This window comes from Salvelinus sp. IW2-2015, unplaced genomic scaffold (genome assembly GCF_002910315.2).
Source record: "Salvelinus sp. IW2-2015 unplaced genomic scaffold, ASM291031v2 Un_scaffold4546, whole genome shotgun sequence".
Taxonomy (NCBI): Eukaryota; Metazoa; Chordata; class Actinopteri; order Salmoniformes; family Salmonidae; genus Salvelinus; species Salvelinus sp. IW2-2015.
In genome coordinates, this window is record NW_019945816.1 from 23,334 (window position 1) to 37,353 (window position 14,020).

At 44.0% G+C, this 14,020-nt stretch overlaps 1 protein-coding gene across 1 annotated transcript in view; it reads left to right on the forward strand.

Moving 5' to 3' along the window:
* Positions 1-5,734, forward strand: part of LOC112077419 (protein spire homolog 1-like) — a gene marked incomplete at its 5' end in the record, with an annotated part of 24,407 nt that extends 18,673 nt beyond the window's left edge. Inside the window, 2 exons of the mRNA XM_024143934.2 lie at positions 1,870-2,021; positions 5,257-5,734. Of these exons, the coding sequence (XP_023999702.1) occupies positions 1,870-2,021; positions 5,257-5,373 (269 nt within the window). The remainder of the gene's footprint in view (positions 1-1,869; positions 2,022-5,256) is intronic.
* Between the last annotated feature and the right edge of the window lie 8,286 nt (positions 5,735-14,020).

Consider the following 14,020-nt stretch of genomic DNA (forward strand, 5'->3'; position numbering starts at 1 on the left):
AGTTGAGCTCGACGCGCTGAATGGCAGGTAGTCGATCCACGCTATTGCAATGAGTCACACGCTGAAGTGGCCAGTGGAGTCACTGAGCACCAGCCTGAATGTGCAGTTGAGTCGACCACGCCTATTCTGATGACAGCGAATGTGCAGTTGGCAACGCGAATGCTTGATGCACAACGTGACATGTGCAGTGAGTCGACATGTTGAGTCGACACGCTGATGGCAGTTGAGTCCATGTTGAGTCGACACGCCTGAATGTGCAGTTGCAGATCGACAATTTGAGTCGACACGCTGAATGTGCATTGGCGAATTGTCGACACGCGAATTGCAGTTATCGACATGCTGAAGTTCAGTGTCGATGTTGTAGTCGACACGCTGAATGTGCAGTTGAGTCACCATGTTGAGTCGACAGCTGAATGTGCAGTTGAGTCGGACATGTTGAGTCGAACACGCTGAATGTGCAGTTGAGTGACATGTTGATCGACACGCTGATGTGCATAGTTGCAGTTGAGTCGACATGCTGAATGTGCAGTTGAGTCGACATGTTGGAGTCGACACGCTGAATGTGCAGTTGATCGACATGACACTGAATGTGCAGGTTGAGTCGACATCGCTGAATGTCGCAAGTGAGTCGACATGTTGAGTCGACACGCTGAATGATGCAGATTGAGTCGACACGCTGAATGTGCAGTTGAGTCGACATGATTGAGTCGACATGCGTGAATGTGCAGTTGAGTCGACACGCTGAAGTGCAGTTGAGTCGACTGCTGAATGTGCAGTGTGATCGACATGCTGAATGTGCAGTTGAGTCGACATGCTGAATGTGCAGTTGAGTCGACATGCTGAACTGTGCAGTTGAGTCGACATGCTGAATGTGCAGTTGAGTCGCACATCTGAATGTGCAGTTGAGTCGACATGCTGAATGTGCAGTTGAGTCGACAGTTGACGCACGCGAATGTCAGTTGACGTGACATGCTGAATGTGCAGATTTGAATGTCGACATGTTGAGTCGACATCGCTGAATGTGCAGTTGAGTCGACATGTTGATCGCACACGCTGAGATTGCAGTTGAGTCACGAACGCGAATGTGCCAGTTGAGTCGACATGCTGAATGTGGCAGTTGAGTCGACATGTTGAGTCGACACGCTGAATGTGCAGTGGAGTCGACATGCTGAATGTGCAGTTGAGTCGACATGCTGAATGTGCAGTTGAGCGACATTTGAGTCGACACGCTGAATGTGCAGTTGAGTCGACATGCTGAATGTGCAGTTGAGTCGACTGCTGAGTCGACATCTGAATGTGCAGTGAGTCACATGCTGATGTGCAGTTGAGTCGACACGCTGAATGTGCAGGTTGAGTCGACACGCTGAATGTGCAGAGTCGACATGTTGAGTCGACATGCTGAATTGCGGCAGTGAGTCGACACGCTGAATGTCCAGTGAGTCGACAGGTGAGTGCGACACGGCTGAATGTGCGGGTGAGTCGACAGAAGACCGAGGAGAAAATACATAGTAGCTGTTTCAAACTGTAAATGTAACTTTATCCCCTCCAAGTGCTATAATGGTTATCTTGTTCAACGTGTGCTGAAGACATCTCCGGTCTTTGTCCTGTAACTGAACACCCCCCCCCCCCCCCCCCCCCCCCCCCCCCTCCCCAGTTGTCATGCTGAACAGCCCAATGTTCAGAGTCTCCATCCCAAATGGCACCCTACTCCCTACATAGTGCACTACTTTAGACTGTGCTCTGGTCAACAGTAGTGCACTATGTAGGGAGTAGGGTGCCGTGCAGCCAGTGTATCCCTGGAGTGGTGTTGTTCAGGTAGGGTTATTCCATGTTGAAGAGTATTGATGTCCTCTCTGACTCCTCCCACAGACCTGTCGACCCCGGATGCCCTCAGAAAGCACGCCAGCAGCACCTTGGCCCTGTCCTGTCCAGCAGCTCACGGGATGGGAGGGGCCCTTGGTCAGAGGAAGAGGCTCCTGAAGGCYCCCACGCTGGCTGAACTATACAGCTCTGAGTCTGACGTACGTGTGTGGTGGGGCTGACCCCGTTTAGTCGACTGGTCAATTGTTTGGCCAATAGGCTGTTAGTACCKGTCAAAAGTTTGGACACACCTACTCATTCAAGGGTTTTCTTCATTTTTAGACGTCTGTGTTTGGTTCAGATTTGGTGCGGTCCAGACCGGCCTGGACTTCAACGTCCAGATTTTTGGTCTGGACCAGAACTGAATCAGTCATAGACGTTTATGTTTGGTTCAGATTTTGTACGGTCTGGACCAGCCTTGATTTGGCACAAACATAGACTAATATAAATTACTTCTTTTCAACTTTCATTCGGAAGCGAAAATGAACCTGATTTCAATGTCTGGAAAATATGCCTTTTCAGCATCCTCAAACATATATTTTAAACAAAGGGAAAATACCTTTTCACCTTTCATTCAGAACGAAATTCAACCGAGCTGTAACGTCTGGAAAATACTTATTTTAGAGGTCTTTTCAACGTCGTTTTGCTTACTGGGACTATTCTAGTTTTGCGGATGCAGCATGTTTTGGTTTAGCCTATGGCAGCAGATCAGCACAGACCGGCCTGGATATAGGTCAGGCTATAAGTCAGGCCCTGGCTATAGGTCAGGCCCTGGCTATAGGTCAGGCCCTGGCTATAGGTCAGGCCCTGGCTATAGGTCAGGCCCTATTGTGCCCTATTCGGACGCGATTCGTTTTACGGGGGAGGCTGGGTAATGTAATTATGTGCACGAGCACAAAATACCACATCTGTAATTTTAGTCCCGTTCGAATCTGCTATTTCAGTAATTTTTACAAGGCAGTATTTTTTTAAAGTGTAAAAAAAAAAAAGTTACCTTTATTTAACGAGGCAAGTCAGTTAAGAACACATAATTATTTACAATGACGGCCTACCGGGGAACAATAGGTTAACTGCCTTGTTCAGGGGCAGAACGACAGATTTTTACCTTGTCAGCTCGGGGATTCGATCCAGCATCCTTTCGGTTACTAGCCCAACGCTCTAACCACTCGGCTACTTGCTGCAGTAGAGTAAAAATTCCAGCCAGAATAACCTACTGTTTTTTGGCGAACTCCATTGTCCTCTGGTAATACTCGTATCGACATCCCTGTGTTTTGAGAGAAATGTCTGTTTCTCAGGTCYCGGTTTGTGCTATAAAACTAGAACTGATTRGATAAARTGAACAAAGTGCTGCACATAAGAATGTTATATATGAATGGCCCACATGTAGCCTGTCAACTTTCACAGTGAACGCTTTCGTTTGTTTTGTGCGAATGAATTGTATATTACCAAAGGCATCCGTAAAAAATATTTAGCCTATTTAATCCCTTGCTGTTAATAGATCGCAAAGCAGCACACAACTGACTTGGTTTGGAACAAGTTAACTTTCTCATCCATAACCTTAAAACGCATCACTATCAAACAAAGGTCAATGACATAAAGAATGATAGTAAAAAGCTGTGGAGCACCTTAAATTACATTTTGGGGAAAAACCCAACTCGGCTCCATCATTCATTGAATCAGATGGCTCATTCGTCACAAAACCCACTGATATTGCCAACTACTTTCATTACTTTTTCATTGGCAAGATAAGCAAACTWAGGCAGGACATGCCAGCAACAAACGCTGACACTACACATCCAAGTTTATCTGACCAAATTAAAGAAAGACTAGAATTGTACTTTTGAATTCTGTAAAGTCAGTGTGGAAGAGATTAAAAAGTTAATGTTGTCTATTAATGACAAGCCACCGGGGTTTGACAATCGAGATGGAAAATTACTGTTAGATAATAGCGGACAATATTGCCACTCCTATTTGCCACATCTTCAATCTAAGCCTACTAGAGAGCATCTGCCCTCAGGCCTGGAGGGAATTTAAAGTTATTCCGCTACCCAAGAAAAGTAAAGTCCCCTTTACTGGCTCAAATAGCCAACCAATCAGCCTGTTACCAACCCTTAGTAAACTTCTGATCAGATACAATGCTATTTCACGGTAAATAACAGACAATCAATTCAAAAGCCCCTGTGTTGAGGATCAGCGTGGCGGATGTGTTGTTACCTACCCTCACCACCTGGGGGCGGCCCGTCAGGAAGTCCAGTACCCAGTTGCAGAGGGAGGTGTTTAGTCCCTGGGTCCTTAGTTTAGTGATGAGCTTTYAGGGCACTATGGCGTTGAACGCTGAGCTGTAGTCAATGAATAGCATTCTCACATAGGTGTTTCTTTTGTCCAGGTGGGAAAGGGRAGTGTGGAGTGCGATTGAGATTGCAGCTGGTGGCCACACCAGATACTGACTGTTACTTTTGATTTTGACCCCCCCCTTTGTTCAGGGACACATTATTCCATTTCTGTTAGTTACATGTCTGTGGAACTTGTTCAGTTTGTCGGTTGTTGAATCTTGTTGTGTTCATAGAAATACTTACACATGTTAAGTTGATGAAAATAAACCCAGTTGAGTGAGAGGACGTTTCTTTTTCTGCTGAGATTATAAATATATGGATGAGCGATGACCGAGCGACAAGATGCAATAGTTACATATTCTACATTCTCTAGTAATACTAGTCCCGTGCGAATAGGGTCTTTGGTAATGTGAATGCGATGCGATACATGTGTCACGTAAAGAGAGCAAGGGTTTTTCCAAAACAAATTAGGGATTTCGATAGGAGTACTTGAGAGACAGACAGACAGACAGACAGACAGACAGACAGACAGACAGACAGACAGACAGACAGACACTGATGTTCTGTGGTAGTCGCCTGCAGCAGGGAGGAGAGCGAGACAATGGGTGCTAGTCAGTCACTTGCTGTTTTTTATTTATTTAATCAAACTGTGTGCTTAAAGCATCAGACAAGCTCAGTGAATATAGTTGATTTTGATTAAAASGCCTAGGATGGTTCTATATATGGAAAATGACACATTTTAAAAAGAGCTTCCTTGTACTCCTCGTTGTAGAAGAGGCTTTCATTTGTGATGTATGGATAACACAAACGATCACATTCTATCCACGCGTGACGGCCGTCCCCGACTAGAAAATAAATKTTGGTCGACCAAGASTCTTCTGGTCAAGAAAGACTTTCACAGAGAGACAAATGTATATGTTCCTTCCTGGAGCCCATATCCAGAACTACTGCACATTCCAGCAATGTGAAATGTCTTGACATTGTCATCTGAAGTTGTAGCAGCAGTTTGTTTCTAATGGGATGTCTATGCCTGCATCAGTCATGTGTATCTGCTCATTAACAGGATGAGSCCAGTCACAGCTCCTCCAGTTTGTCTGCATCCATGTTGGACGCCTCGTCTCCTGAATCTGTCCTGGGGAAGTACAGTAAGATACCTTCACTACATTTTTGCTGTTTTTGAAAGTTGTATTTATTATGTTTTCACTGAATTTGTAAACTGTTACATATTCCACATAAACATACACGTTAATACATGAAAAAGTACATTTCCAGACATTTCATATCACCAATCATGAATACTAACTAGTACACTAGATCCCTCCACTCTTTGAAGGCTCCCGAGGTATAGAAAACTAAGGCTGCATCCTAAATGGAACACGGTGCTACTGTTTTTATCAAGTTTTTTTTGATTTGACATATGAAAGATTATACAGTCAAACAGGTAGAGAGCAAAACACACACTGATCCCCTCGCACATCAAACCCCCCAAGTCTCTACGGCTGGCCATGCTTTCCTCCTGGCTACCCCGACCCTGGCCAACATCTACATCTTCACGGCTCCAGCAAGGGTTTATCTCACTGGTCATACCCAAAGCCAACACCTCGTTTGGCCGCCTTCCTTCCAGTTCTCTGCTACTATAGACTTGAACAAATTGCAAAAATCGCAGAAGCTGGAGACTTACATTTCCCTCACTAACTTTAAACATCAGCATTCTGAGCAGCTAACCGATCGCTGCAGCTGTACACAGCCATCTGTAAATACCCACCCAATCTTACCTACCTCATCCCCATATTGTTTTTATTACTTTCAGCTTTTCTGCTCTTTTGCACACCAGTATCACTACTTGCACATATCATATGCACATATATGATGAATAGGATGAATATGTATGAACTTTCCAAATTGTAAGTCGCCTGATAAGAGCGTCTGCTAATGATTAAATGTAAATATATCACTCCAGTGTTATTCTGCTAAATTGTAATTACTTTGCTACTATGGCCTATTATTGCCTTACCTCCTCATGCCATTTGCACACACTGTATATAGACTCTCTTTTTTCTATTGTGTTATTGACTGTACGTTTGTTTATGTGTAACTCTGTGTTGTTGTTGTGTCGCACTGCTTTGCTTTATCTTGGCCAGGTCGCAGTTGTAAATGAGAACTTTTCTCAACTAGCCTACCTGGTTAAATAAAGGTGAAATAAATAAATAAAATACTTTAATTAAACAAGCAAACATAGCAGTTAATAATATAAACAAATAGTGAAAAACAAAGTTACTTATTTGGGTTAAGTTAAGGAGTTTGTAAAATTTAGCTGGTCCATGTCTTCTACAAAAGATAAGGTTGCCAGATGTTTTTGAATTGCAGATCCCCTAACAGAGTAGCACATGTTATGGATTGCAGATCCCCTAACAGTAGCACATGTTATTGGATTGCAGATCCCCTAACAGAGTAGCACATGTTATGATTGCAGATCCCCTAACGAGTAGCACATGTTATTGATTGCAGATCCCCTAACAGAGTAGCACATTTCTCTAGTTTGAGACTTCCTTTATCAGTGGTAAAAGTAGGAGACAAACCTTCTTTCCACTTAAACAGTTTAAAGCGTCTATCTAGGGTAGTGAATGTTTGCATATTGCTATATTGAGGAGTTGAATGTTAGCATATTACCCATATAACTTTTTAAATACTGTTCTCCCCACTGTACGGGTTTTACGGTACAAGAGTCGATGTGGAGGCTATATACAGGGGTAGTACGGTACAGAGTCAATGTGGAGGCTATATACAGGGGTTACCTAGTACAGATCAAGTGTGAGGTTATATACAGGGAACGAGTGGGTACGGTACAGAGTCAATGTTGAGGCTATATACAGGGTGTTACGGTACAGAGTCGATGTGGAGGCTATATACAGGGTGGGGGGGTTGGGTGGGGGGAGAAGGTAGGGGGGTTTAGCCGGTTGTTTCTACAGATTTTTTGAGTTTAAGTTTTCGTATTCAATGCTGTTATTCTACCAATAGTACGGGCTAATATACAAGGATGGCCATTGACTTAGACCCTCAAATGTGCAGTTCTATGCCTCCACTAGAAGGCGTTGTTCTCCTGTCAACTCATAAGTCTTTAGAAATTGGTTTCAGGCTTGATGTATTAATCTGAAAACAAATGTAAAGACTGTCGCTAGAGTAGTTCTATAGTGATATGAAAGTTAACGGTTCGCCAATATTGCGAAACTGGATCACTAATGTAGATTCTAATGAAAGAAGTCTTTAAGAGCATCTGAATGATGAAGTGACCCTCTTAAAAGGTATCACAGATGGACATGAACCTAAGGTTAGGATTTTAGGATTGAAATGGATGTGGACATGAAGCTACACATGTAGGATCTTAATTTGAAGCCAGTCTCTGACCAGTTAGTGAGAATAATCCTGCAGCAAACAGGAAATGATGATTATTAAATGGATTATAAATCAATGGAAATTTTTAGTAGAAATTATCAATATGGTACATGTCCTACGGTTCGCAACAAGTAGTGACCAAATGAAGATCCTACTCTGTATGGGTTATGGTTAGGGTTGGGTGTTTAAGCGCAGGCATTCAGGGCTCTGTTGGTCAGTGTGGGGTCGAGACGAGAGTAGTGAGAGGCAAAGAACCTCAGGTTGGTCTCTCTTTTCATCTCTTCTTCCACAATGAAACCAGCACATACAGGAGGGCAGTTAGACTATGGTATCTTCTCAGCCCTGAGAGAGAAGCGGTCTTTTTTCAGAGAGAGCTATTTGAGAGCGAGGAGCTGGAGAGCGGGAGCGAGAGCCTAGGAGAGCGAGCAGCTGGATGACGTAGAGAGTAGTGCCGGTGTAAGGTGCGTCGTTCTGAATATGTAGGGATTACTACTTTAAAAAACATTTGCATTAAATAAACAAGAGCGGTCACGTGGGCCCCCTTGGACAGCTGGGGACGATTTCAATGTTGTATACCCCGAAACACAGCAAATCTGCCCAGTGTGTGTGTTAATCAGCGGCATGGTGAAGCAGCAGCCAGGGGTGGGGATCTCCTCCCAGCTCGTGTCTGTGATGTATGTTGAAGTGCCTGCTCTCTTGTTCTCCAAACCTGCCAAACAGACTCTGTGCCAGGGTACAGCACACTGTACAGACAGGTGAGAGTCGGGAGCATAAAGTGTGTTCTCCAAATCCCTTAATGTTAAGAAATAGCCCCTAAGCAATGTATTAAACCAGCCTGACTCATAGCATATGAAAACAAACTTATTATGTATTTCTGAGAGCTCATCTCGAGGACGTATGCCTAATCTACTAATGGTCCCTAGTGACTTTAGACATGGAAAGTATTTAGGAGGTTGGTCGGAGAGGATGATCGTGGGTGTACTCCGCGACCTAACTTCATAAACAGCCAAAGTAGCCTCGGTGTTCCGGTGTCGGGGCAAGTTGTTAGCTTTTTATACAACGGTAAGATGGTTCTGAATGCGCTGTAATGCGAGTTTGGTAAAATCGTGCATTCCACCCGTGTGTGTCTATTCATAAATTACCATCCGGCTAATATCTATGAAGTTTAGACACTATAATTGTTTAATCCTTATTTACTCTATATTTTTCATCTGAGACACCTGCCGCAAATCCATTACTGTCTCATCAGCCCATGCCATGGGTGCTAATTTATTAAACTTTAGCTGCACTATAAACCCATCTAGATCATTATCTCTACATTTCTTTTAGGACAAAGTATGTTTAGTCGTTCAACAGTGGAGATTTGTATAAAACCTTGTCGTCATGTCTCTTCCGACTATTATTCATGCAAATGCGTTGTTTCATATATCAAATTCGACTCCCAGCTGTCCCTATTTAAGTAATGAGACATAAAAGTAGATAAACAGAGCGCATCGGAAGACAGAACATGCAGCGAGCGTTTCTCAGCCAGTCGAAATCTTAAATCAGCTGCAAATCATTTTTCTATGGAAATTATAATAACACATTACCGAAACTAAATTGAAACAATTTATTATACTATGGTCAAAACGAAATGATGCAGCTAGTTTGACATAACAGTTCTTTCTCAAGCTTTCAGTGTTGAAATATTTAAGCATATTTTAGTCTGTGTGTATTGGCTAGCCTCCTCTATTAGTCTCTCTGACCTAGCTCGAAGCATATATTTTTCTATTGCCAGTGCTACTGTCCGGTATCGAGAGCCTTCACGCGAGTGGTCTGGCATCATAAGCTCATCATTGTTTATGGATGATATCCAAATAAAATGTCACAAATAAATTGACACTGAACTAGAGAGAAAATAGCTGAACGACAATGCACAAATGAGGCGCTAAACATCAATAACTTGCGGATATGTTTTATTTGCTGCTGCAACCTTAGATTTGTGTCAGAACACGTATATATTGTGGAAAGCATGAATGAGGTGGTAATATGTAAAGAGATACAATGTTTATATCCAATCGAATACAACATATTTATAATATGAACAAAATATTATTATCAATCATTAAAGTGTGGAAGATATAAATAGTTGGTTTAAAATCTCCGTTGTATAAGAGTCATGAGTGCATAAAGTGCTCCTACCCATATGCACACGATGTTTGGAGGTATTTTTATTTTTATGCACCAGGTTTGCACGACAAATTTTCTTGATGTACTATACCCAAAACAAAACCCGTGCGAGATCAATATCCTCACAAAGCACTGTTTATCAGGCATGAATCACTTAATTAGCTAAACTTTGCTTCCCCCAACTTTATATTCCTTAATTACCTTTGTACGTATGGTCCCATTTCAACTTTTCCGTTATCATGCTATGCAATATGTTATATTTCCCTTACAATTATGCGCTTTACATGTGTTAGTTCACCTAACCACGAACGTATTCTCCTTCGCTGTACGACGCAACAAGCAACTGGTCCTCAAAGATACAGTGAGCATTAATATGATAAGTCCTCGATAGCATGAGTTATAATACATCACCAATTCGTTGCTATTGTTCTAACTGACCCAGCGTATGATGTATAGTTTCACCTATACAGTACTCACTCGTTAATATACATTTATTTTGACTATTTCTAATCTTTTTAAGGTATGCTTTCGCATCTGACGCGTCTGACGTCTATTCATTATAAAAGTGCATATCTTCTAGATACAGCACCTTGTCACTAGAGCTTTTAGGGCATTTACCAGATAGTAGAAGTTGCATCATCACTTGTGTGTATGTGTGGTGTTGTAACACCTGTGTTTTTTAGGGTATAACAAAGCCAGCGTGGAGTCCTCTGTCACAGCTGGGGCCATCCCAGGACGCCACTTTCAGCCACCAATGTAAGTTTTCCAAATCTTTTATAATCCCAGGAGTGCCGATCCGTCTCTCTAAATGTCATTCGTCCCGAGCTCCCAGTTTCCCTGTCTATTTCATCCATCATTCTTAAACTTTTTTTGTAGTCATTTAAAGACAGACGCTCTTATCCAGAGCGACTTACAGGAGAGGACAAACTAACCTTGTATTTCTTCTATGTCATCATTATCTATCTCTTGCAATACATTTTTAGTGACCCGCATCAGAACACTTGTGTGTGGTGTCCATTACAGCCATGCGAGTTCCTCACGCTGAAGTGGCTCGTGTTGAGAAAGATGTCATCTTCTTGCCGAGTAGTTGGGTATTTGCTGACCGGAGGAAGAGGGAGACCCGCAACTTATGCTAAAGAACAGAAGAACAGGATAGTTATGTACTGATCAATGACACCACAAGTTGGCCGTCTGTAAACGTGGCGGCCCAGAGTTGGGTACTTTAAGAAAGACAATCATACAACGACACACCTTTGTTGCTAGCGGGTTCACTGCTTGCCCCTCCCTAAAATTTTTGTGTCGCAGTGGAGCGGATGTCCCAGGGTTTTAGCCTATAGTGCGATACCTAAGAGGTTTTATGCCAAGTAAGATTTAACGGCCCATGCGCGACAGCAGATATCCCAGGACTTATCTTGGATTAGCTCTGCGCACGCAATGCGGAGCTTAAAACCCGAAGCAGCATACACACACGACACACAAGCACGCAGACATAACAAGATTACTTAGGATCAACCTGGAAACCATCTTTGCTGCATATCTAATTTGTGTCATTCATCTATGACTGCCTCTCCGCTCTTCTTCCCTCTCACCCCTTCCCTTCCCCTCTCACCCCTCCCTCCCTCCCTCTCCCGTTACCCATCCCCTTCACCCTCTCACCCCTCCTTCTCCTCTCACCCCTCCTTAATAGGGCCCGCTCTCACCCTCCACCTTCACTCACCATGGCCTGCCGCTCTCACCCCTCCCTGTCTCCCTTTACACCCTGACCTCCCACTCTCCCCTATATCCCACCCCTCCGCGCGCTTCCCTGCGCTCAACCTACCAGTCCCCATCGCGCCTCCTCTTACCCCCTCGCGAGCCATGACTCTCTTCATCTTGAGAGCCAAGCTTGGTCAGTCTGTGTTCACTTCAGTACCTGTCCAGAACCCTTTTCGGATTACCCAAGAGGAGCCCGGGGATCTCTGACCTTCCATGAGTAAGCGACGAGGAGGCCACGCCCTCACAGCTCTGAACCCAGAGACATTACTCACTTACCAAGACCACCTCCTCGAGAGAGAGATTGAGTGAGAAGAGAGAGAGAGAGGAGGAAGGGTAGAAGGAGAGTAGAGATACAGAAATTAGAGTTTTTAGAAGCCTCTCTCGATTTGGGACCATTCAGTTCTCGTACCTTGCCCCTCAACGATACACATAGAAGACGGATGTCACCTAAACATTTCAGTGAGAAGCCTGTTAATGTACCTGACTGAGACAAAGCACTATGAGTATGATACACGTAAGTATCAACCTCTCCACCTGCGCTTCCCCGTAGCCAGTTATTAGAGTCCATGATTGGCCAGTGTTTTGGCCTGCGGGTCAGACCCCCACTTCACCCCTCTGGACCCCGATTACACATCAAGTGGTGGGTGTCTCTGTGAGGGGATATCTGGGCTGGTGCGCAGGACAATCTGGGAGAAGAGTGACAGGGTGGAAAGAACAAGACCATAAATGCAAACCACGCGTGCGGAACCACGCGCACGCCGCAGAACTACACAGGACTGTATCATCCATAGCATGATGAATCATCTACGAGTGTAATGGTAAGCCAGCTTCTTCTTCAGCTGGAAGGCCGGAGGTACGCAGGGGAGAGGAAGAGAGGGAATGTGGAAGGAAGAGGAGGGTTAAAAAATAAACACCACAGAATGATTCCCCATAATATGTACTCTGTAAAATTCCCTTACTTATAGTGAATTCCTGAGATAATAAACCCCTAATAAAACCTACAACAACTTTGAGAAAAGACGGTGATTTATGAAGTAAGAGGAAGAGAGACGCTCTAAAAGAATAGAAGAATATTGTAGATGAGAGACCGAAAGGACGTTAGCAGCTCGGTTCATTGTAGTTCTGAATGAAAGTGAAATAGAGTAATTTAATTATCTATTCTGGGGCCAAAATCAAGGCTGTCCAGATGAGAGAAGAGAGAGAAGAGGAAGACCGGACGAGAAAAGACTGGGGACCCAGGAGAGATATTACTGCATAGCGGTCAAGAACCCCTAAGTATGACTAACAGTCATCAAGATTGGATTGGATAGACCGGAGCCGAGAAGGCCGCGGGTGTCATAAGGACCAGTATTTAGAATGGGTTTGGTGCGTCCTCATAGAACATGCCAGCGAGGCCCAGTCTGGATAGGAAGGGTCAGAGGTCATTAGGTCAGAGATTAAGTAAAATACCCTACTGGCGTATTCAGTACCGTGTTTGGTAGTCCATCCAACATCTGCTTCTGAAAACTCTCCTCCCTTGTTTGTTTGTCACATTGTCTGTGACTAAGCACTCGGTGGACATGAATGAGCTCAAAGGTAGAAGTCTATGTCGATTGAGGGGCCTCCAGGAAAAAATGCTATCTAACCGTGCTTCAATTACCTATTTTGGTATTAGTAAATAATTCCTGTGAAACTTACAGGAGCGCTAGGTGACTGATACAATTAGCAAACATGGAGAAAACCTATAGTAAATTCATCGCAGAACAGTTCTTCTAATGTCCAGACAACAGGAGTTGTGAGCACCTTATGTGAGATGGAAAAGGCCCCTCATAGTAATGGCTGGAATCGGAGATGAATGGAAATGGAATTGAAATCCATCAAACACATGTTTCTATGTGTTTATTACCATTCCAGTCACTCATATTCTAAGCTGATTATTATCAGCCGTCCTCCCTCAGCAGGCCTTCTCATGTGATGTACTCAGTTGTGATAGCAGCTGCCAGCCTATCTGCTGCAGGCGACGTACATACCTGTCCAGGTTCTGGACCTGAGAGGTCATTCTCTTCCTCTGGGAGCCAACTACTCAGAATCTTATCTGGAGCTATCTTTCTTTGCCTGCTGACATATGAGGGAGCCCGCGCCCACCCCTCTGAAGAGGAAGGAACCATGGGCTAACCAGTGCGAATCGCGGTAAGATTTTGTGCAGACCAACCTCGGGAAAGAGCAGACAAAATAAGTGCGAGAGAAGACAGATAGTATTTAAAATAGCAGTTTAAAATAGCGCGAACTGTAGATCTGTATTGAGAGAGGTCTCATGTGAGTTTTGATCTACAACATCCATAAAAAGACAGAGGTGGAGAACTGACCAACAAACAAAAGATCGTGGTCGTTGGGATGGTTTGGATGTCGTCCATGGCAAGCCCCGGAAAGACAGGGCCCCATCATCTTCAGTTCCACATCCAATCTTCACAGCCACCACACCCACACTCTCGACAGCAGTACGTCAGATGGACAGGGGGCTCAGACTGCGT